The sequence below is a fragment of the Thalia democratica genome, chromosome 1 (genome assembly GCF_965202585.1).
Source record: "Thalia democratica chromosome 1, ktThaDemo2.hap1.1, whole genome shotgun sequence".
NCBI classification, from domain to species: Eukaryota; Metazoa; Chordata; class Thaliacea; order Salpida; family Salpidae; genus Thalia; species Thalia democratica.
Genome location: NC_139165.1, coordinates 62,105,790 through 62,130,713, shown reverse-complemented (window position 1 = coordinate 62,130,713; position 24,924 = coordinate 62,105,790). Strand labels below are relative to the sequence as shown.

General features: G+C 24.6%; 1 protein-coding gene across 3 annotated transcripts in view; it reads right to left on the bottom strand.

The window, feature by feature from the left end:
• LOC145849288 (rho-associated protein kinase 1-like) overlaps positions 1–24,924 on the bottom strand; it is a 42,403-nt gene extending 17,479 nt beyond the window's left edge. For all 3 annotated transcript variants that reach the window (XM_082954450.1, XM_082954452.1, XM_082954451.1), the window contains exons 1-20: positions 24,805–24,924; positions 22,307–22,388; positions 21,597–21,757; positions 21,243–21,320; positions 20,173–20,348; positions 18,272–18,356; positions 17,549–17,662; positions 16,677–16,846; positions 16,032–16,123; positions 15,098–15,257; positions 14,403–14,439; positions 13,662–13,694; positions 13,510–13,604; positions 13,108–13,282; positions 5,487–5,666; positions 4,975–5,131; positions 4,667–4,773; positions 3,557–3,695; positions 1,396–1,556; positions 948–1,070 (exon numbers count right to left, since the gene is read on the bottom strand). In XM_082954450.1, coding sequence (XP_082810576.1) covers positions 948–1,070; positions 1,396–1,556; positions 3,557–3,695; positions 4,667–4,773; positions 4,975–5,131; positions 5,487–5,666; positions 13,108–13,282; positions 13,510–13,604; positions 13,662–13,694; positions 14,403–14,439; positions 15,098–15,257; positions 16,032–16,123; positions 16,677–16,846; positions 17,549–17,662; positions 18,272–18,356; positions 20,173–20,348; positions 21,243–21,320; positions 21,597–21,757; positions 22,307–22,388; positions 24,805–24,900 — 2,421 coding nt within the window. In that variant the 5' untranslated portion in view covers positions 24,901–24,924. The remainder of the gene's footprint in view (positions 1–947; positions 1,071–1,395; positions 1,557–3,556; positions 3,696–4,666; positions 4,774–4,974; positions 5,132–5,486; positions 5,667–13,107; positions 13,283–13,509; positions 13,605–13,661; positions 13,695–14,402; positions 14,440–15,097; positions 15,258–16,031; positions 16,124–16,676; positions 16,847–17,548; positions 17,663–18,271; positions 18,357–20,172; positions 20,349–21,242; positions 21,321–21,596; positions 21,758–22,306; positions 22,389–24,804) is intronic.

Sequence of the window (24,924 nt, the reverse complement as noted above, 5' to 3'; positions counted from 1 at the left end):
ACTTTATTATAAAACTAAAAAAATAGTTATAACTTTTAAAAAATATCATAAGTGTCAAATAAATAATGCTAATGAGATGTGAGTCACTATTTTAAAGGTTATGAGGGGCAATATCTTTTTTTTACAACTTACCCTGCTGATTTTGCAGATAACAGTTACTTTTAACCGCTTTTAAAAAATCAAAGTAACTTTTGAGATAGGTGGATCAAAGTCAAGGAATTAAACAGGTACTTTAGAGAAAACGCAAACTAAAACGACAAAAAGTATTTTGCTAAATTGGCGCTAAATTAGTTTTTTTTTTACATCAATGTATAGCATACGAGGTGCTTTTTACTTTTTAGATATAAGTGATCAAATTTAGAGAGTTTAATTAGTTAGTTATGGAAGGCGAAAAAATATTATTTCATAAAAAATAAATCTTGTTTACAGCCTTTGTACTACTTTTTTGAAACTTCTCCGCCTGGTATTTAAAAAATATTTAAGGGCTTGTTATAAAGAATTTTTATAAAAACTAAAACTTTTTTTTTTCTTGTAGTATTCATTAATTGTTTTTTAAAAGGTTATCCTTATATTGCAAGAAGAACTTCCTACAAACTTGATGTAAACTATTTGGAAAACGTAGGAGGAGATAAATGTTTAATAAATTTTTCAAAGTTCTCAGATATCAGTTATAAAAAATACTTCTCATTACGTGTTCAACGGAAAGTTTTTAAATAACTGTCTATCATAAAACAATTATTTATCAAGTATCTTGTAGTTATTATAAAGGATATAATTTAAACGTTTGAATAATTTAATTTAAAGAAAAAAAATTGGAGCTTTAAACGAAACTATCACTTGACTTTAATCTAAATTCAAAAAATTCATACATAAATTTTTGACTTTTATTTTGATTAAAAATAAAATATTATTTAAAAAAAACAAGTATAAACTAAAATTAGTCTGACTTTATTAAGCTGTCTTTCCATAGTCTTCATATTTCTTACTTCACTCTTCATTTGATTGATTTCTTCCTTAAGTTTTGATTTTTCATTTTGCTGTTCGTTTCTAACTTCTACCACTTCTTTTAACTGAAAGGTAAAACTATTATCAGTTTGATACTTAGTATATATTTCAAAATGTAACTATTCAAATCATTAAAATACAATTTTAATTTTTTTTGTAACAAAGCAATTTTTGTAATCTAAATGAAATTAAGTAACAATCTTTCATCATTTTCACTATATACCTTACTCACTAAAAACTAACACCAATGTCAGCTTAACATTAGGTAAAATGAAATTGTTGTAGTAAATTAAAAACTAAAGGGTTAGCATAGAGCTTTAAACCGAGTATAAATAATCATTAAGACCGTAAAAGTATTTTAATAAACTAGTAGACTTTATAATTTTGTACCTGCAATTCTACTTTATTCTTTAAAGCTAAAGCTTGTTGCTTGCTATTGGTAGCTTCTTGTAAGTCATACTCTAATAGATTTATTTTTTTATCCATATCAGACGCTCTGTGCTCAGACTGAGCTCTTATTTCTCGTTCTTTTGCTAGCTGATTTTCCAATCCTGTTTTAAAATACTTATCCGGTGACGATTGTTATTTCCCTAAAATGGTCAGTAAAGAAAAAACAATATTTTCAGTAAAACACAAACTTATATTATCAGGGTTGCCAAAAGAAATTGAAATTTTTTTCTATGTTTTCTGAATTTTTTCCAGGTTTTTAAACGTACAAATTTTTTTTTGTTAATTTATAGTATAAGTTAAACTCAAGGTTAATAACTGTCTTAAATAGTATAAAAATAATGAAAATATTTTGTAATAAGCCATTTTGGAATTATTTTGTAATAAATAAAATTTTAGATGATACCAAAAAAAAAAATTTTATATGATAGATTTTTGTATCTTATATAAACTTCTTTATTTTAAATGAAAAATTGTTTAAAACTCCAGGTTATTCGAGGTTTTTTAGTAAAATTTGTTAAATTCCAGGGTTTTTGGCAACTCTATATTCAAAAAAAATTAAAACCATGTTCGTAAGTATTTGTCTTACACCTAAACCATACTTTGAAAATTTTGATCAACAGATCCAAAAACAAATTAAATCAGTTAATTTGAACAATAAATATGAAAAAATATTATCGCAGACTTACTTACAACAAAATTTTAACTTATGTTTAATATTTCAAATAACACTTAAATTGTCAAAATAAAAACTATCAAATGGAATTTATAAAATCTCTTACGTTTTTTTAACAATTTTTAAGTAATTTATATAATAATGTTAGTTTCTAAACTTTAAAAAAAACTTTCTTATAGAATAACTTAAAATCTATCTTAATAATGCTTGTTTTTATATTTGTTTAGAAGTTCTCACGGACACAACCAAACTATATATGATACAAAAATGATATTGTAGCTTTTGAATGTAACGTTGAACATAATGAAATGAAAATTACAACATCAAAAGTTTGTTACCTACCTTATAAATACCAAACTTTGCTGCATTAAATGGAACAAAATTAGCATTTTTATAATTAATATGAGCTTTAAACTAAAAAACAAGGCAAAAAAGCTAATGAAATCTTCCGTACAGGGTTGCCAAATATTTTTGAAAAATTTCCTCTAGATTTTTAAAAGATCACACTTTGGGTCTATTTTTAGTTTAAAGTTAAGTTTAAGGTAAAAAACTGTGTTATATAGCATAAAAACATTAAAAAGATACTGTAAAGCTAACTCAAATGTGTTTTTAATAAAAAGAAACTTTGATGATGACAAAAAAAAATTATCTATATGGTAGATTTTTTGTGTCAAATCAAAATTTTTCTACTTAACATGTAAAAATTGTTTAAAATTTCTGGTTTTATAGTGTTTTTTTTTTCAAAATTTCTCAAATTCCAGGTTTCCAAATTTTTTGGCAACTCTTTTCCGTATTTTTAAACTAACCTAGGGTTGAAAAGAAATTTTTTGAGTAATATTTAATATATACTACTGATATAAATCGAATGAAAATTTAAAAGGTACTTTTAAAGTATTACGTTTGAAAGAAATATTCAGGTCAGAAATCAACAAGTCGAAAATAAAGCTTAATTTTTTTCTCAATACTTTTAATTTTTCACCTGACTTTTTTAACTATTACCTATTTTTAATAAAAGTATTGAACGAATTTGGTCTGTTCATTACATAATTATAATTAAGGTTTGTTTATGAAATTTGCAAGGGGAACATAAAACATTAATTAAAAAACTTGTATCAATTATTTTCTTAATTTTAAATAAAAAAAAATAGAATTTTAAATATTAAAATTTCCCGAACTCACTGAGAATATCTTACAAAATAAAAGAAATACAGAAGTATTGAAAAAAAAACTTTATACCAATTATAAAAGTTATATTATATTTATTCACATTTACAGTTTTAAGTTCAAATAATTGCATTGAAATAATTTTTGAATGGTTTAAAAAAATGGCAATTAAAGTTTACTAGAAAAAGAAAAACTTAAGTTTTAGTATTAATATTTAACGTTATATTGGGACTATAATCATTAATATACAATGTTTTTTTAAACCTCTCATAGCTTCTGATTTGGCAACATCTTTTCTTTTGTTGATATCTTGTAAACTCTTAAGAGTAGTATCATGTTCACTTGTCTTTTTTTCAAGTTTTTGCTTGCATGATTTCAATTCAAACTCCAGTTTTGTTAGATCCTAAAAAAAAATAATCAAATTGCTTATGAGCAACTTTATAATCAATTACAATTTTACTATCTAAATTTTTGCATTAACAATGTGCTTATGTTAATCGAAACATGTACAACACGTTTGTGAAGGCTTTCAAACTAAGATCAAAAAAATAGTTACCTTAAAGTAGTACTTAACTTGTATTAGCTCCTAAATTCTTAAGTATATAAACACAAAATAATAAGTGTGCAGGTTTTTAGACTAATAAATATATATATATAAGATGTAACGTTAAAAGGCTTCAAATCCTGGAGATCCTGATAAGCTAAGCTTATCGGAATATATACCACAGATGTTTTTGTGTTTATATACTTAAGAATTTAGGAGCTAATAAAAGTTAAGTACTACTTTAAGGTAACTATTTTTATGATCTTAGTTTGAAAGCCTTCACAAACGTGTTGTAAATGTTTCGATTCAGGGGTCAATAACTAGTAACGGGCAAAAAATTAAATGGGTAATTAGCTAGTAAAGGGACAACTACTTCTAAATGTATGCCAAGTGAAAATGAGTTTAGGAAACCTTGGTTTATGAAATAAAAATACAAGCTATATAACTCTTGCAAAAGAAAATAAGAATTTTAGTTTTAGTTTTATTCATAGTATAGTCAAAGTACACAAAGTCAGGTAATTAAAAATTCACAAGTTTTGTAAATTGTACATTGAAAAACTTAAGCTGTCAATGTACTAAAAACTCTGAGCTAGGGTTTAAGTATTTTTTTTTTAGTCTAAATTTATAGTTTACTCGTATAACTGGTTTATTTTCAAACTAATGTTTCTTTGATACTCATTTTAATGAAAACTAATCTTTTAATAAAAATTATTTTTTTATAGATAAATTTACAAAAAGGAAATTTAGAAATAATAGATTTAAATTACAAAATTACTTGATTCTTAGACCAAGTAAAAAATTGAAAAATAAAGTATAATGTTTAAGCTAACTCTCTCAAGAGTTGAATATCTTTCTGTTCCATTTTTGTTTTCTTCGAGCAACTTGTTAGTTTCATTCTTTAATCGTGCAACTTCACATTTTAGAGAATCTGACTTGTCTGTGATGAGAAACATAGAAAAACTTAATTATGAAAGATTTTAATGTAAAAATTCAAATGAATGACTTTACGCCACTTAACTAAAATTTAAAAAAAAAAACTTACGCTAGCTATCAACTAAATATACATAAGTATTATTTAATTATAACGGTAACTTGAAAATTTCAAATGCGTCAAATGTATAAAGATTATTCAAAAAACCTTGAAAGCTTTTCTCTTGAGTTTTATATTTAGCTTTTTGTTGTTCTAGCGAATTTTCCACTCTAATTTTATTTCTGCGTGAATTTTTTAGGTCATCTTCAAGTTTGTTTTTTTGTTCCAATATGTCATTAAGAGATTGTTCTTTGGATACAATTATCTAAAGAAGAGTATACTATAACCTAAACAAAACCAGTAAATATTTTGTTATGTATAGTAAAAAAGAGACATTTACAATTATAAATTTTTAACGAACACTATAATGTAAACTTTCTAACTTGATTATTACATTTTAAAATAAAATAAAATCTTCAAACATAAGTATATACTATAGAAATGACCATTATTTAACTTTATATGCAATATGTCAAAGAAAGTTCTTGCATTTGTTCTAGAAAATTATTTAAAAGTATATTATTAATAAATCTCATCAATAACAATAATAATAGTAAATATAAAAATATATACAATATAATACTTCTGTTTAGAAACGTTAATTAAACATTTTTATAAACCTTTTTGTTATCACTTATGTTTTTTCTTAGTTGTTGCACAAGATCTTCACTCTGTTTGCACCTCTGTATTAACTCTTCATGACGCGATTGTTCAGTTCTTCCTATTTGCTCTTGAATTTTTTCCTTGCTTGTTCTCAAATCATCAGCTGTTCGCCTTAACTTTTCATAATCTAATTCCAACTGTTTCATAACAAGATAGAATTTTAAAAAAAACAAGTTACAATACTACAAAATTATTAATAGAATTTTTACTGCAAAAATGGTTGTGATCAGAAAATACTTTAAGGTTAAAAGCAACATATATATTAGGGTGCTTATTTTTACAGCTACTTTTTATTTTCTGGCTAGAAAAATTTTTTATGTTTCAGAAATATCATAAAAAACCCTGCGTAAAATTTTAGATCTTTTGAAGAAACTTTTACCTTGGCACCAACCGATTTTCTAAAAACCACCCCAATGCAAAATGTATGGGATCCAAAAAATGCGACCTTAAACGTTTTAGCTGAAATGTTTTTACAAGTGGCCAATTATCACAGAAACACATTGTGAACAATTAAAAACGATTTAAGATAAGTTTTATGGTAGCATTTCTTAGTTTTATGAAACTTTTCTCACTTTTTGTAAGCATTCTTGAATTTCATTTATTTTTCAAAAAACAAGAAATGCCACCAAAAAACTTTCTTTAAACCGTTTTAAAATGCCACAATGTGTTTCTGTGATAATTGGCCACATGTAAAAATATTTCAGTTAAAACTTTTAAGGTCGCATTTTTTGGATCCCATACATTTTGCATTGGGGTGGTTTTTAGTAAATCGGTTGTTGCCAAGGTGAAAGTTTCTTCAAAAGATCTAAAATTTTGCTCAAAGTGTTTTTATGATATTTCCAAAACATAAAAAAATTCCAGTCAGAAACTCAAAAGTAGCTACAAAAACAAGCACTTTAATATATAATATGTGTATATATTCTTTTATTTATTTAATTATATAAAAACAATAGTTTAGACAGCTGTTTTGTTCATGAAATATAAAACTTCATGTACTCCTCAGTAAGCTAAAGTTAGTTTATTACATTAGTAAACAAAAGTTTAGATATTGAAACTTTTTATAATAATAATGACGTAGCAATAATACAGTTTACTGTACAGTTAGCTGAGTTTGAATTCGAAACAGCTGTCTAAACTATTGTTTTTATATAATTAAATAAATATTTTGATCCAATCCAATTTGTCGAGCACTATCGACCAGAACAGTAGAAGCTAAAATAGGTATATATACATGTGCCCATTAAAAATAAAATTAGTTGATATAAATTTTTATAGGTTAATGTTAAAAAAAAACAAAAATACGTAATATTAAATCCGACTGTTTTAAAACTATATATATATATAGTTAAAGTTATTTATTTGTAGTAAAAAACTAGCAGCAGAGCTAACAAAACTTATATACACTTTTGAAGATCAATAAAAATCGAGTTCTTTAACTAAATTGGTTATAAAATAACAAAGTATTGAAACTGGATAAACTAAATCTCATCCAAGACATAGAAAAAACTGGCCTAAGATTTCCAAAATCTTAAAACTAACCTGAGGAAGCCTGAGTTTTTTGTAATTCAAACTAGCCTGAGTTATACTGAGATTTTTTTTAATTTAAAACTATCCTGAGTTATCATGTGTACACTAAATATCCGAAAGTGAGGCAACTCTGTTCTACTAATATACTAAAAAATACATACTTCATTCACAATTTTTTTCTATAAATTCAGGACCTTTCAAGGATTTCTACTGAAAAATCTTGACATTTTGCCAATATTAGTACAAAAACCAAATACTTGTTTAGAAAGAAATTCACATCTTAATAATCTACACGAAACATTAAAAATTTCAATTTATCTTAGAAATTCAAAAATATTTGAGCACATTACTGACAAATACTTACTTTTGGCCTACAAAAACTAAATACTTATTTAGAAAAAAAATCAAATTTATTAATCCACTCAAAAAAACTCATAATTTTTTAAGCATTTGAACTGAAAATTTGAGTCATTTTTCCATTTAAAAAAACTGACTTAGTCTGACGCGTATGAACCCTGTTAAAAGCAGTATGAAGACTTGTTTCTAAAAAACTATAATATAAACTTAAAAAACTATAAGCTTGTACGTCATTAAAAAGGTAGAAACATTTACCAGTCAGTATTTAACCTAGTACAACGAAAGTAAGTGACATAATGTTTATAGTAAACTTAAGTTCAAAAATTATAAAATATACTAAATAATGCTGATTCTAGTTTTACCTTTCAAAATTATGCCTCATAGATAATGCATACATCTTGTCTATAGATGATACATACATCTTAATTTTATCACAGGGTTTGATCGTACCAATTCGATTATCAGACCACAAGCCTTCGATAGATTGAGACCGGTTTTGTTCTTATCAGGACTCATCAGTCAGTCACAACCAAGGTCTTGCCTAGTGGACAATGTATTAAACGTTGCACGACAAAGACAATGCTGACGTCACTGATCAATATCAGCAGACGGTTGCTTTATGTGAAAGCATCATAAACCGTTTGTAAATTAATGACTGCAGGTTTTTCGGTTGTGACTGACTGATAATTCCTAATAAGGACGTAAACGGTTTAAGTCTACCAAAGGCTTGTGGTCTGATGATCGAATTGGTATGATCAAACCTTAATGTTAACTCGAGTTTGTGTCCCGGTGTAGGAGTGAGTATCAGAATAACACAGCGACACTTTAGCACGGTAGATTAAATTTGCACGGAGCATAATATAAGAATGAACTTAAGCTTTTTAAGGAGGATTTATGAAACGTTTTATGCAATTAATTAAAAAATAAAAATGTTAATACTCTACATTTGTAATATTTATGCTTGTATTAAAACTTCTTTTTTTTAATTTGTCTATTAGTTTTTAAAAAAAAACTAAATCTTATATTTTCAAGCACTTTATAGTTGTAATATTATTCTTTTTGACACTATTTAATATCAAATCTAAAAATTCTAAAGTTTGTTACTTATCAATCACACACATTTTAAACTAATTAAATAATACGATAAGATAATAAATATAATTACTAGTCTATACTATAATGTATTTTTTAAAAATAAAACAAAGCTGAGATTTTTCAAAACTTTGTAAAAAAACTCAAGAATAGGAAGAAGCAAAACTGTTTAAAGAAACTTGTTTGCTTTTAGAGACTAGTAGTGTATTATTATATACTGATTTTATCATTAATGCTTTTTTCTTATTCTTTATACCATATGGTATTATAGTATTTGTAACACTCTAGAGTTTATTTTTTTTTTGGCTAAAAAGTTTAGTAAAACAAAGAAAAGCCTTTAAGTATACACCTTAATAAAATTAACTAAATTGACCAAAAAACTTGAAAATGTTATACTTTATTTCTTAAAACAGCTATATTTTTTTCAAGTATTGAATTTGATTTCATGCAACACTATTTGATTTAGATTAGATGTAGTCTGTGTTTTTCAACGTGAAAATAAATGCTTAAACTTATAATTCTAAGTAACTTCATAAAAAAACGTGTTGATTAAAATTTAGTTTCAAAATTAAGAAAACAACAAACCTATTTAAAAACTAATTGTTCATTTAACGATTATTTTTAATTGTATATTCTTGAATAACACCTTTGATTTCACTTTTATTATTTCTGCAACATTTTTATTTTAAGCCTTTTATTAAATACATAAATAAATATGAAAAGCCGTGAAACGTAAAAAGAAGGAACTCAAGATATCTTAATTTTTGTACCATGAACTTGAACTTTTAAGTATTTGAAACAAATGTATCAAGCTACTATAACTTAAAAACTTTAGAGTAAGTTTTTTTTTTGTTTAAGAGTTAATATCAAAACTTACAATAACATAATTAGAAATTTAGGTAATTTTAACTTTGCTTGAAAGTTTGTAATTCTTTTACTTTACAAAACTGTTAATAACTAAAATTTACAAAAAAATGAATATCTATACAAGTAAAACTGGTTACATGTTCAAAAAAAAAATCTTGTGTTTGATTAATCTTTTTAGTTATATTTGTTCATTAAACTTTGCTATATATTTTTTTACGCCGTTGTCAAAACAATTTAGACTACATTTTATAAATTACTAACATAATTCAAAATTAAATTTGTAAATAAAGCTTGTACTTTTTACAAAATTAATGCAATTTAATTTTAGTTTTGAAACACGTATTTAATATATTACAAAGTTCTAAAAATTTATAATTATAATAGTACTATTAAAAAATTTTTAAATGAAGGTTTTAAAAGGTTTGGTTTGAGCAAAACTGACGATCAGAAAATGTTTAAAAAGACGCTCCAAGCAAATAAAAAAGAAAAAGAAATGGTGCAATAATGATGCTCGGTGCTAAACTAACGCCGTACAAAAGTGCCACTTTGCGATAAAGTGACGCAGGGCAGAAGTGTCGCGTTGTGCTAAAATAACGCTTCGTGCTAAAGTGACACTCGGTGCTAAAGTGACACCGTACAAAAGTGACCTACTGTGCTAAAATGACGCCGTGCAATTAAGAAGCACCGTGCAAAAATGACGACGTACTAAAGTGATCCTCCGTGCTAAAGTGATGCCGTGAAAAAGTGTCGCACCGTATCAAAGTGACGCACAGTGCAATATTGACGCCGTGCGATTCTGACCAGCTCACCGGCATAAACTCAGTAAAATTTCGCTGATGTTTTCGCTGGTCATCTTGATTTTAGCCATTTTAAAACAATAAATACAAACCTTTTTTTTTTGTTAAGACAAATTTATTTTAAAGAATTTATAATTTTCTAAAATACAAATATTAATTGAATTATTGACACTGTAATGTTATTATTCAGAACTTTTTAAAGACTTATTTACAGCTAAAATGTTATACAAGAAGAAAGAAAAAATTTATTTTATCAAACATTAAGCAAGGTAGAAAAATACTGAGTAAAATTCAATATAGATCTTTATAAAAACATACGTAAAATTAAGTTTAGACAGCAAATTAATCTTATATTAAATGTATTTACCACCAACTAGAACTTTTGCATGGTATAATGCTATTAGTTTTAAAAAAATGTAAAATTCATAGCTTTGCTCTACGCCTAATGATTGCACATTGTTTAAACAATATTACATATTAAAATTTCAATTCATAGTTTATCTAAACAGTTAATTAAAATAGTACACATAGACATAACTTATTTTATAAAAATAATAATGAAAAACTTGCAACGCATTTCTAATGATTAACTTTGTACATGTGTCAAAAATGTATATATAATAACAGAGCACATAAAATTTGATTAATCATGGAAAGCAAAAAAAAAAGCATAGTTTAGAAGATACCTATAGAACAAAACTGAAACGTAATGATACTAAGAAATCAATTAACTTAATAGAAATTTTACAACTAATCTTTAAACTACTTTCAAAGCTTTTAAATATGATAATATAATATTCAATAAGTACAGTAAAAAATTCCATTAAATTAAACTTAACGTATGATATCATTTTAACTTTAAATTTGTCTTTATTAACGGGGAGAAGCAATTACCTAGAGGGTGTTTTTAAAACTTATACTATACTAAAACAGGTGAGGCATAGATTTATTACTTCAAAAAGTTTAAAATAAAACTAACTAAAAGCATTTACACGTTTTTTTTTCAAATCTGTTTGAATTAAAAATAATAAAAAACTACTATAGTAAAATACGGGAGTAATTACATACTTAAATTACAAAGGTACTTACATAGACTAAGCATTTTTATATATGATAATCAAACATCAACTACTTAATTGTAACTAATCTGAATACAAAAGGTAAATCAAGGCAACAAGATAGATTTATTTAAATATCAATTATAATACATATTTTTATGTTATGCAAAAATTGACATGATAAAAATTTAAAACGTTTTAACTTTTCTTTTTGTTATAAATTATATAACTTAATAAAACTTTTCCAGAAATGGTATTTAAATCATGTAAAAAACTTTTATTTTCAAGTTTTAAGTGATATTACACTTGTATTATTTTAAAATAGAGTCAATTCTTTCCAATAAAACTATATACTTTCTTATATAAAAGTATTCATCTATTGTAATGATAATAAACCTTTCTTTTTGTAAAATTTTAAAATCATAAGGGTAGTTTTAAAGTATTGTGATACTAATAGTAAGACTGATTAAACTTGAAAGTATGCTAGAACTGATAAAAACGACATTTCAAGTTGAAATATCACGTAGTAGAAATTTAAAAATCTAAGTAGTTTCAAACTATTTCATAATTGTTTAATTATCATTAACAAATGAAACTTTTTGTCATAAAAAGAAATAATGTTATCTAAAAAAAATAATAAATTTTAAAAACTTCAAAAACTAAGAAAACTCAAGTAAACTAGCTAAGTTTAAAGAACACCATTAAATGTAAAATATAAAGCAAATAATAAAGTCACAACGTCACTTCGCGTACTAAAAAAATAGTTCAGTTTAAATGTTTTAATCGTTACATAAATACTTTGAAATCAGAATATAAATTACCTAAGAGCTTATATAGCTTTCACATTTGCTTTAAAAATTTCATAACCCAAGTTTAATAATACTAATTGCAAGATTTTAGTTGTCGATTTTTTAATACTATGTTTAACAAAGTAGACTTAAAACATTTAACAAAATATTTCTACATTTATATTCTAGCAGTACTAATATACTAAAATTACTCATAACTTTTAAAACTCATAAATTTAATTTAGGCAGCTAATTTTTCCAATTTCCTGAACTAAATATAAGAAATATTTTTTAAGAAATAGATATAAATCATACCAGAATATTGCTACAATATATTTAAACGACAAACATAAACGAGGCTCAACATGTTACACTAATAAACCAACTACTTTAAGGTAATTTTTTCTGACTAACTAACGAGATATAGTAAACAACCTAAAATATTTCTTTTAAGTGAGTAATAGTACAACTTATCTAACAAATGTTTCAATAACGTAACTGTTTTATTGCTAAGTAGTTCTTTATGTTAACAAGAACAGTTTAACAAAAGTAAATTAAATTTTGACGTGAAAAAATGCTACTTGTTAGTAAAACCTTTGAACTATATTTTTTGTTAGAGTTACTTTGATAGGATTATAATTTTTTAACATTGATTCAGGGTTGCCAAATGTTTTTGACAAATTTTCTCCTGGTTTACAAAATTTCCTCCAGGTTTTTAAATATACACACTTTTAGGTCTATTCTTAGTTTAAAGTTAAGTTTAAGGTAAGAAACTGTATAACATTGAAAAGATACTGTAAAGCTACTTTAAATGTGTATTTTAATAAATAAAAAATTTGATGATGTCAAAAAAAATTTATCTATATGATAGATTTCTTTGTCAAATCGAAATTTTACTACTGATCATGTTAAAATTGTTAAAAATTCCAGGTTTTTCCAGGTTTTTTTTTCAAAATTTCTCAAATTTCAGGTTTTTCCAGGTATTTTAGCCTAAATTGTCAAATTCCAGGTTTTTCAGGATATTCCAAGTTTCGAGTTTTTTTTTTTTGGCAACCCTGTTGATTAAATCTAATACACATAATAAATACTAACTTTTTTCTTTTTATCAATTTCCATGTCAACTTTACACAAAGCTTCATTAAGTTTATGTTTCATTAGTTGAGCTTCCTGTTCCATTTTTCTTATTTGTGCTTCTTTTTGTTGTTTCAAATTATCTCTATCCATCTCTACTTCTCGTTTTGTTGACTGAAGTGCTGTAGTAGATGTTCTGTATTATAAGAAGTAGGAATTTTAAAAACTATACATTAACCAAATTTAGGATATTTGAAACAAACAGTTTAAAAGAGCCTAAAGAAAAAAAATTGTTTTATTAAACCATGAAATTAGTAATAAATACATTTAGTAATTCTACAGGATTTACAATTATTGCTAGAAGTTAACGTATAACAGATACTTTTAAATCATAAACTAAAACAACTTAAAAACCAAACATACTCATATTTGCTTTGAAGATCTTCTTTAACTTTCTTTTCCTCTTCTAACATTTTCTTTAAGCTAGTTATTTCTTCAGCAAACTTTTTTTCTGCATGCTAAAGAAAAAAGATATTAAGTTTATCTAAATATGGCAGACAATTTAAAAAACTTACCTTTTTTTCAATAGAAGCATCTCCGTTCTTTACCTACAACATAAAACTATGGTTTTAGATACATCGAAAATAAACTTGAGTGTCATTAAATTATAACTTAAGTATTAAAATTTGAAACATATATAATTAATAAATAATATATAAGGTTAAACATGAGTGATTTTTAAGTAATTTAATAATAATATATAAAAATAGTTAATAAAATTTATCGTTTTATTTGTAACAATTTTTTGTTTGTAGTTGCTGAACTGTAAATAGATAGATTAATTAACAAACAAAGAAATAAGAAACATTATAAGTTATATATTTATCAATTGAACATGATTTAAAAACTGTAATAATTATTAAATATATAGGATAACATATTTTAATTGTAATTTCGAGGTTTCTGATTGTTTTCAAAATAGCTTGCTTATTGAAACATTAAAAACTAGTGTTATACTCAAAACTTTGTTATTTAAATAAAGAATATATACTATATTGCAAAATTTTTATCTTAGAACTTCTTTCAGTTAAAAAAAAATATCTTCCATTTACTTTTTTTGACATTTTCTAACTAAATGCTGAAAGTTTTTTAAAAAGCAACGTATGGTATACTTCATTTAAATACACCTTTTCTAGGGTAATAAAATAAATATAACAACTTAATACATTTATTAAACAGTACAAAGAAAAACTCAAATGTTCACAAATTTAACTTTAATGGAAGTATGACATTTTACTCAACAACTTAAAACTTACATATTCTCCTGATTTCTTTGTGCTTTCAGACCGAAATCTGCATGTATAAATAAATTAAGAATATTTTTACTAAAACATTCTTTAAGAAAAACTTTTACCAGTAGAGCAGAAGTTGAAAGTGTAAAAACATTTAAAAGCTTTAATACTAAAATTGGTCTGTAGGTATTTTGTATGAGGATTGTTTTATTTAAACCAGGGTCTCCCAAAGTGAGCCGTATGGCCCCCTGGGGGCCATGTGTAGTAAAGGGGCTAAAGGGTTCCATGAGGCTATATTTTTAACCTTACACTTGATATTATTGAGTTGATTATGAAGATAAAAAAAAAGGTCTTAAGTGTTTCAAGGGTAATTTTGGAATTTATACCGGATATTATGGGAAATTTTCAGAAGTTTAGGGGGTCATAAGCTGTAAAAGGGGGAAGCATGAGGCCATAATTTGAAACTTACACTAGATATTCTGGAGTTGATGGAGAAAGGCAGCAAAAAAAAATGTTTTTTTGAGAAATCTTGTCAGAGTGGGACATAGCTTTTTTTATTTCTTTAAAGAGGGCCATATGAAAAAAAGCTCGGGAAACCCGGTTTAAACAGTATATTATTTTAAAACAAACAAAATTAGTTACAAAAACTACTTTTTAAATGTTAATCACAGATTAGTATACAAAGTATTTAATTTATTAACATTTATGAAAATACAAACATATTATCAGAAGTGTATGTAAAGCCAACAAAAGGTAGATGATCTCCACTAAAGGTTTTAGGTGGTGGAAATTGCTGTTCCTCTTGAGTTTTTGGTTCTATTTCATCGAACATGGAGGTGTCAGTTTCACTAACTAGATCTGGGACTATAGGTGCTACAGCTGAGGTTTTTTTATATATTAAACCTTGTACAACCAACTTATTTCAAAATTTTAAATTTAAAACTATTCTAACTAAAACACATTTCTGGAAATTTAGAATTTAATTTTTTTCAATTAATTTATAATTTGAAATAAATAAAACTTAAACAACTAAGACTAAATCTAATGAATTGAACTAATTAGTTATAAAGATTGAAACAATCAATATTAACTGCAACATTTATAGATATTTAGCAACATTTTTCAATTTATATTTATTTCTTTTTTACACGAATCTAGAAAAATAAAAGCTAATAGTTAATTACGGAGATTCAATCAATATATTTGTTGGTTTGATGTTAAATGTAAAAATAAATTTAAAAACTTTTAAGATGAGGAGACACCATAAATAACTTTATTCTTTAAAAACCAGCGCATGATTAACAAATAAAAACTGAAGTCCTCTATCGAACTAAACTTTAGAAAATATTATACTAATAAAACTGGTAACACATTTAAGCATCAAATGAATCTACTTAGCAAAAACTTACACACAAGTATTATAGACAAACATCATATGTTTGCTCATAATAACTTCTAAAGTGATATTCAATATAACTTATAACTAATCTAAGTTAGATATTTTGAAAATTTTTTGTTGTATGCTTTAAAATTTATTAAATAAAGCAACTAAACTTGAATTTATTTGCTAATTTAAATTTTAAGTAAACTTAAAAAACTAATTAAGTTATAATAATTAGATAATTATTGATAAATACAACTAAAGCAATAAACTTTCACGGAGAGTATCCCAAGTCCATGCATCGTTTACAAACCACGGATGATTCTTTATTTCTTCGACTCCGTTCACTCCAATACGAGTTTTTCTGGTTTATTTTTAGAATTTAAAAAAGTATAAAACATTAAAATAATTTGTTTTTATGTACTTTTTTCTTGCTTAATTACATGTAAAAGACATTAGGGCCTTTAAGGGGTATTAAGCAAAGATAAGTATAATCACATCTTATATAAAACGTGTAAAAGGAAACAAAAATAATAAATATAAGGGTCTACAGTAGTTGTCAAAAGTGTAAATTAGCTTCGAATTTCTTTGTTAAAAAGTATATAGTACAGACACAAAATCAAAAAAAAGGTAGGACATAAGAAGATTTATTATACATAAACTACAAAGGTGTTCTTTTAATAAATGTTGATTTATCTACTTATTAATTTAAGTTATTTCTTCTTTTTTTTTTGAGACTAGATTTTCTGAGTGTCGTTAGATGTTTTTAAGTTAATGTTTACCAAATGTTTTAATAGAAAATGTAATAATTACTTATTAATAAACTGGTTCATATTAGTTTTAAAGAATTATAAGTATTTCGTAATTTGATTAAAACTCTACTAGAATTTTAATTAGAATGTGTTAGAGTAGCAAACCTGTCTTTTATAAAACTGAAAATAAGATTCTTCGCATTGTTAGACATATTAACATCATCAGGTATTTTTAAACAATTTGCGTGATCCATAATCTGACCGTATGTTGACACAAGAGAGTCAGCATAAAAAGGACAATCACCAGTAAGCATCTCAAATAAAACCACCCCTACCTATAAAATTATCATCAAGTGTTAATTACAGGTATAAAAAATATCAATGACTAAAACTTAAATTTTTCTATAAAAATTTGAGTAACGTGTATGTGTACAGTACTTAACTAAAATACAGTTGAGTAAATGAAACATGATTTATTCTTTTTGTTGTTTCTCTTTTCTAGACTACTTGTTTTTAAGTTTTTGAAAAACAAAGCAAGCTTCAAAATTGAAAAAAAAAGACTGCGGCACTAGTACAATATATAAGTACATTTACAAAAACAAATACCTATAACAATTAAAATTAAATTATCTTAAGTTTGAATTACCCTTAAAAAAAGCTTTATATGACAATAATTTTTTTAACCATTTTTATTTTTTAACCAAATGCTTTGTAAACCTTTAAAAATATGTCCGTAATGAAAAAGACTGATCAAATCACTTGAAATTTTCATGAAAACTATAGCTTGTAAATAAAATACTTAGCTTCAAATTAATATTACTGAAATACATTATGCAACAATAAACGATTACTTACTAAAATTTGATAACACCTTACAATAAATCAAAATAATAGTCGTCCCATTTTTTAAATCATTTTTCAAATTCATTTTTTAAATCATTTCAAGTCATTTTTCATTATCTTTAAAAACAAAACTTTTAAAAAATCAGCATCAAAGTTTATTTCAAAATTGTTTTTAAAGTTAGAATACAACTAACACTCCACCAATCACACTCTTGCCCGTAAACACCTTGACCTGATTGAGACTTAAGTACTTCTGGTGATATATAATCCGGTGTACCAACTGCCATATTAGATCGAACCACTCCATTCTATAACAAAGAAATGTATTTGTATAACAAATTTGTAAATTACAAAAAAAAAACTTGAAATTAATATTTCATTTTGAACTAGAGTAAAAAATTAAATAATATAAAATCAAAAATATATATTTTGATATTTTATATTCTTTGATATATAATTTCTAATTCAAATTACTGCACTGTAACAGCAAAAACAGATTTTACGTTTATAATACTTTTAATGACTTAAATTTAAACGAAAAAAAAAGTTCAAATAGTAAAAAACTTATTTGTTTAAAAAACACTCAATCCTTGTTCTAAACAACTAAGATAATTTTAGATAATAAGTAATACAAAAAAAATTAATCATATAGTTTACACGTGTGTTGTTTTTTCTGGGGTTCTTTACAAAATTAAGTATATTAAATATTTAAACTAAACTATTTAAAATCTTATTTTTAACTTAAAAAGCCTATTATACCAACATAAAGAAAAATATATAGTAAAGCACAATTCAATGAAAATTATTTTTGAAATAAGTTTAATTTACTTTTATTGAGGAAAGTTAAAAATTCTTTAAATAAAAGAGCAAATACTTTAGTGTTCAGATAAAAAATACAAATTTGTTTATCAAAATACCTCATCTGATTTAATACAAGTTCCAAAATCAGCAAGTTTTAGATGACCAGCGTGAGTCACCAACATGTTGTCTGGCTTAACATCTCTGAAAATTATTAATTTAAATTAATATATAAAGTAAATATATAAGTATATATATGTATATAATATATTTGTAAGTTTAACTAACAAAAAGAATACAAAATTTAGTTATTGGCACATTTAAGAAATCAAAACAAAATAGGGCTCTTTATAAAGCCTGGTTAAGTTTTCTTTGTAACTCTAAGGCTTAACAACATAATTTAACAGCACCAGTTAAAAAAATTCGCAAAAAAAATTAGCATGGCTTTTTGGTTAAGGAAATTTGGAAAACATGTTTTATTGCACAAATAAAAAATATGTTTTAAATTCTTCAAAATTTAATCATAATATTTGATAAAATATCAAATAAAGATAAAAATAACAAAAATTAAAGTATCTAAATTTTCTTCATGTACGTTAATTCTGAAGTGTTTCCCATTCAAAAAATTCTACTACATTTTTTAGAGGATTTTACAGCATATCAATGATTTTCAAGGTGTGCAAGAAACTCATACAGAGGTGCACAAAATTCACTCTCACTAAGTATCTTGAGCTCATGGTAAGGAGCAAAAAAAAATGCTTTCGGCTTATCTGTAGGGAGTTTTAAATTTACATTAGACAGGGTTGCCACTCGTTTTTTCAATTTTTTTTCCAGATTTTCAAAATTTCTTCCAGGTTTTTAAAAGTGCACATTTTTGGGTTTATTTTTAGGTTAATTTCTATATAAGAAACTGTATTCAAAAGTATAAAAACATTGAAAAGATACTGTGAAATAACTTTAATTGTGTTTTTTAATAGAAATTTTTTGATGATGACAAAAAAATCTTATTTATATGATAGATTTTTTGTGTCAAATCGAAATTTTACTACAGTTAATGTTTAAATTATTAAAAATTCTAGTTTTTTCCAGGTATTATGATCAAATTTCCAGGATTTTCCATGTTTTTTTCTAAGTTTCTCAAATTCAAGGTTTTTCCAGGTTATTTTTGCCTAAATTGTCGAATTCCAGGTTTTTCAAGGTTTTTCCAGGTTTCCAGGTAAAGTGGTAACCCTGATTAGATATTCTGGGAAATTTTTGAAACTTTCACAAGATATTTCTGTGTTAGTGGTGAACAGCAAAAAAATGACTTCAGCAAATTTGTGGGGAGTTTTGAGATGGGGGATTTACAAATTAAAGTAAAAATACAAAATAAGATAATAAATCATAATATAAACTACTTACATGCAAATGAAGGAAGTACTAATTCTAAAATATTTACTGGTTACTAATCATTGAAAAAAAAAAGTATCTAATAATTACGTCACAATATAAATGAACATTAGGACTAGCTAGTCAATTTATTCTACAAAGTTAGATGATTTATTCATTATGTTTTGAAAAAGTAGTAGAGCGCTTTAATTTAAAAAAGTAATATGTAATCTATTGTGAATAAAAAGTAAAAGAACAGACATAACAGAGCTCAGTTGAAGTGTTTTGACTCGTTTAACACACAGAAACATATATCAGTGTAATAAAAGAAGGATACTGAATAATTTGTTATTATTATATATTCCAATGAACTTGTTTCGCTAGGTTCTTTTGTTAACAAACGCTTAAATTTATATTTTGAAAAGTTTATATTCATTTAATGTAAAAGTTTTATTCCAATATGATATGCTTTCATTATAATCTATTTTATTAACTATATTGCACAGGTATTTAAAACAGTTTTATAACAAAATTGTAGTGAAACAAACATATCAAGGGATGCATTTTATTTAAAATACCAAAAAATGTATATATAGAATTGAAACTAGATAAACAAAAAAGTTAATTAATCAAAACTTTTGAAAATGTATACCTATGAACGTATCCCATTTGGTGAATTGCATCAATAGCAAGTATCATCTCCCCAATATAGAACCTTGCCCAAGGTTCACCCCATTCATAATTGGCCATCAGATTTACAAGGTCACCACCTGGCATGTACTCCATCACCATATACAAATGGCGCAGATCTTGGAATGAGTGAACCATCTGGTGAAAACAGAATTTATTTTAGCATTAATATTGTCTATTTCGGTAAGAGAAGCTTAAACACTTTTAAAGCTAAAACTTTTAGCAAGAAAAACATATTACATAATGAAATTTTTATTAAAATAAAAAATAAATAGAATTAGATCTTTTCGCTAACTTTGCATTTTATATCAATTTTACACACTTTCTTTAATAAATACATTCTCTTATTATTTAATAGAATAATTAATTTCAAAAAAATTGTTGCTGCTGTTAGAGTTTTCTATCTCTAATTGTACAAAATTATTAGCAGTAACTCTTAAGTAAGTTAGTAAGTGAAAAATGTTCAATCAGAATAACTTTAACTGATATTTCCTTGGAAAACTTGACTAATTAAGAAATAATATACATTGAAAATGAAAGCATTTAAAATAATGTTTGTGACTACACTGACAAGCTTTAACTTAAATTTTAAAAAAACAAATTCTAGTTTGTAGTGTATAACTATTAGACAGAAAGGTTCTTCGTGCACTAGGTCCTGCACTCATTATTTTGTGATCAGTATATTATATATTTAGTAATCAAATATCTGGTATTTTATATAGTAAATAAATTATTTGCAAGTTTTTAAATAACTTAAACTGGGTACTTATAGAAAAACACAATTTATTTTAAAATCTAGCTAAACTAGTTTAGTTTTTTAGAGTTATTCTTCCTAGTTTTTTTATTCCTGTTTTCTTTTTTATAACAATATTTTAACTTTAACCTGTTCTTCTTCTTTTTTTTTTTTTCATAGTAATTAATTGTTTTTAAGTATATAAGGAACTATATTAGTGCAAACAAATATACTTTTTTTTATTAATATTCGATAATTAGTACTCGGTTATTTATAAATATGAAAAATATAGTACTAACCTTCACTATCCATTCAGATTGCGCTTTAGACATAATGTTTCGTTCTTCCCAGAAAAATGCTGATTCTGACCTTTTCATCTAAAAAAAAATAATAAATATACACTGATTGAATAAAAATTTTTAGACTAAAAGTAAGTAACACAGTTTAAATATACAAAATTAAAAAAAGTAATCAAACTAAAAACATATAAAAAACTTAAGTAAGTATTATGAACACTAATAATTATCTGGAAGATCTGAATGATAAATGAATAATGAAGTTTCTCACTTTAATATTAATAAGAAGGAATAATGTCAATAATAAAGTGTCTCATTTGCATTTAATACAATCAAGAAAATAAACTTAACACCAACCATTTCATATTTATTTAAGAGCTTCATGGCATACACTTTCCTTGTAGGCTTGTACCTTACTAACTGTACTTCACCATAAGCTCCTCTTCCAATTACTTTCACAAGATCGTAGTCTGTAATTTTCATTCTGTGTTGCATCAACTCATCGATATCCGATGAAACTGTAACAATATAGCTTTAAATGTTACAAAAGTTTAAGTTATAGTAAGTCTTTAGTTTATAAGTAAATAAGTAATAATTAGTTAATAAAATATTTTCTTTTAAATACGCGTAAAACAACACTGAATCTGAAATGACAAGATTTGAAAACTATCAAGTAATTTTATTTTAAAAGATTGTAATTTGCAGATGATCATTAACTAATCAAAAAATAATAATGCATTTCTACAAATAAAATTTTTGTTAGAGAATTTTTATAATATTTTTTCTAAAATCCTAACACATAGAGTCCACTAAAATATCAAAAGAAAGTTATGTTTAAGAAGATACTTTACTTATAAATTCTTAAAAACACAATTCTATTTATTTAAAATTTCCTCGAGTAAGGTTTACTTTTAGATTATATATTTAGTTTTGAAATATGTCTATGGATTAAAAGTAAGTTATGGAAAGGAAAAGTTATTGAAAATTATTATAAAATTAACTGTTTTTATACACTATATTTATTTATTTATTTATTTTAAAAGATGTTCATTACACAAAAAACCTACATCTTTTGAGAAATTCCTCTACATTTTTGTTTCTTTTTAGTGCTGGAGCTTGGAAATCATTTCTTACGGCAATCAGCAAGTCCTGGAAATTTTTTAATCTTTTCTTTATTTGTTAACATAGGTAAGTAATTTTTGGAAAAATTAAAAGTAAAGGAACAATAAAGTAAGCAATAAAATAAACAATAGTTGCAAAAATTAGTTGACTTTACATTTATAAGTTGCACAGTAGCATGCTAGTTAGCTTTATTCAGGGTTGCCACTCTTTGATTCAAAAAAACTATCCAGAGTGACCTTAAACTTTCCTGAGTCACCACAAGTTTTTTTAATCCTTCAAAAAGAGTTAATTTTTTTTTTCAAATTAACCTTTTAAAATCAATAAAAACCAAGTTTTTGAACAAAGTTTGTTATAAAATATAAAATATTGAAACTGTAACAAGTAAATTTTATTCAAGATCTATAAAAAAATGAACTGGATTTTCAAAAAGTCTTAAAACTATCTCGAGTTTTTATAAAAAACCCAAACAGGTCAGAGTCATCCTGAGTTTAAAAAAAAATCAAACTGTCCTGAGTTGGCTGTAGTTATCCTGAGCCATCTTGAAATTTTCAATGATATAAAATTTTCCTGAATTATCCTTAGTATACTAAAGTGAGTGGCAACCCTGTTTGTTTGTTTTAAAATCAATTAATTCTACAAGCTGTATATCTAATTAAAAACTGTTTTGAACAATCTAACTGATGGATGTTTCTTTTTACATTTGACACTTTCTGAGAAAAACTCTGAAATTTAAAGCTATCCTGTATTTTTCTTTTATTATATATATTAGTTTTAGAAAAAGTCTTTTGAAAGCAAGCCATGTTAAAAAGGCTTTTTGCAGGTTGTATAATTTTGAAAATATTTACTTTAGAAATAAAATTTTTTATATAAAAATATTACCTAGCACCTATGTGTATTGAAATCAAGCTAGAAGTATATTTCAAAAAACTTTTTATAATTTTTTTTTGTACAAGTTGTTTGCAAGCCATAGGCCACTATTCACTATTCCTTTATGCTTTGATCCCTTAATCCTAGTCCTAACACAAAAAGACATACTTGCAAAACTTACAGATCAAAAAATTGTGTTTTTTATAAAATTTGAAACTCATGGAGATATATACAAATAAAAACATCACTAGCATCATTAAGCAATAATCTTTAAACTAAAATATTTATAAAAAAAACTATTTTATTGTGTACTGATTATTTTACTTACAAAAAAGTAAACATTTCAAAAAAGTTTTATCAACATTCTAAACTTCTAAAAAGCATTTTTTTTTACATTTTAAGCATTGTTTTCTAAAAAATTTAGGAACTTTATCAAAATTAAAGTTTAAAATCTACATGTTCATGTTTTAATTTGTGTTTTACAACAATTGACATCACGCTTGTGTATGAAATTTCTTAGAACACTAACTGTACTGCTAAAAACCAATGATTTTTATATAACTGCTATTTAGAAAATTTACAACAGCTTTTGTATAAGAGACTAATCATGTTTAGTTTTTATGATAAAACTACCCCTGATTGTCTTAGCTTCATCATATCAAAAAGTATGGAAACTATTATTATAAACTAATGACTTTTGTAAACAAAAGAACTAAATTTAACTGCTTCTTTTTTATTAAGACAAACTTTTTTTTTAATTTTAAGTTTGAAAAATAAAGTTTCTTTTTTTTATCATCAGGGAGATACAACACTTTTTTAAAGAAATTAACATTGGCTCTAAATTGAAAGTTTAGATTATATTAAAAAGATACTTTTTAAAGAAAAAAATCAAACAACTTTTGAGAGTTAAGCAGTTTTGTAAAAAAAAAGCTGATATAACCGTATGAAACAAAAAATTTTCATGGTTATTTTGAAAAATTTATTAAAAACATCTCTCTTCATTCATTTTTAAAGCAATTTTTTTACTTCAAACTTTCAAGAAAAGTTCTTTGAAATGTTACAAAAATTTATAAACAGCAGACAATTCTAGATTAAAATATAAATTTTATACAAATTTTTTTTTAAATCTTCTTTTTTTTGTTTAATTTCTGTAAAAAAAATAAAAAAAAATAAAATAAAATTGTTTCCTACAATTTGTTTAAATTTATTAAAGATTAGATTGAGAAAGTATCATAAGTACTGCTCAAAAACTAAAGGAGGAGATAGATTTTAAGTAAAGTATTATACTTTTGTCTTTTTAGTTTTCTTCTCCCATATTGAACTCTCTAACTTTAATTGCTTATTATATCTAAAAACTTACTTTGAACTTTAACAAAAAGTTAAAAACAACTTGTAGCTTAGTTTAGTATGTAAAATCAAAATTATTATTTCTGTAAAAACAGACAAATTAAAAAAAAAAGACTTCCCCTTATGACCTCATTTTTTTATGATTTTTCTTTTAATCTAAAAAAGAAACTTTAGAGTATAAAAAAGAAATAAATAACACTTAATTTAAAAAAATTAACAATTTACTAACAAGTAAAGCTTCGATGCTAACATTAGATGCTTTGCTCATGACAAAATTGCAAAGTTCTTTTTTTCGTTTCTCATACTTCTTTGCTTCTTCAACCATATCTTACTTAAATATCATAGCACT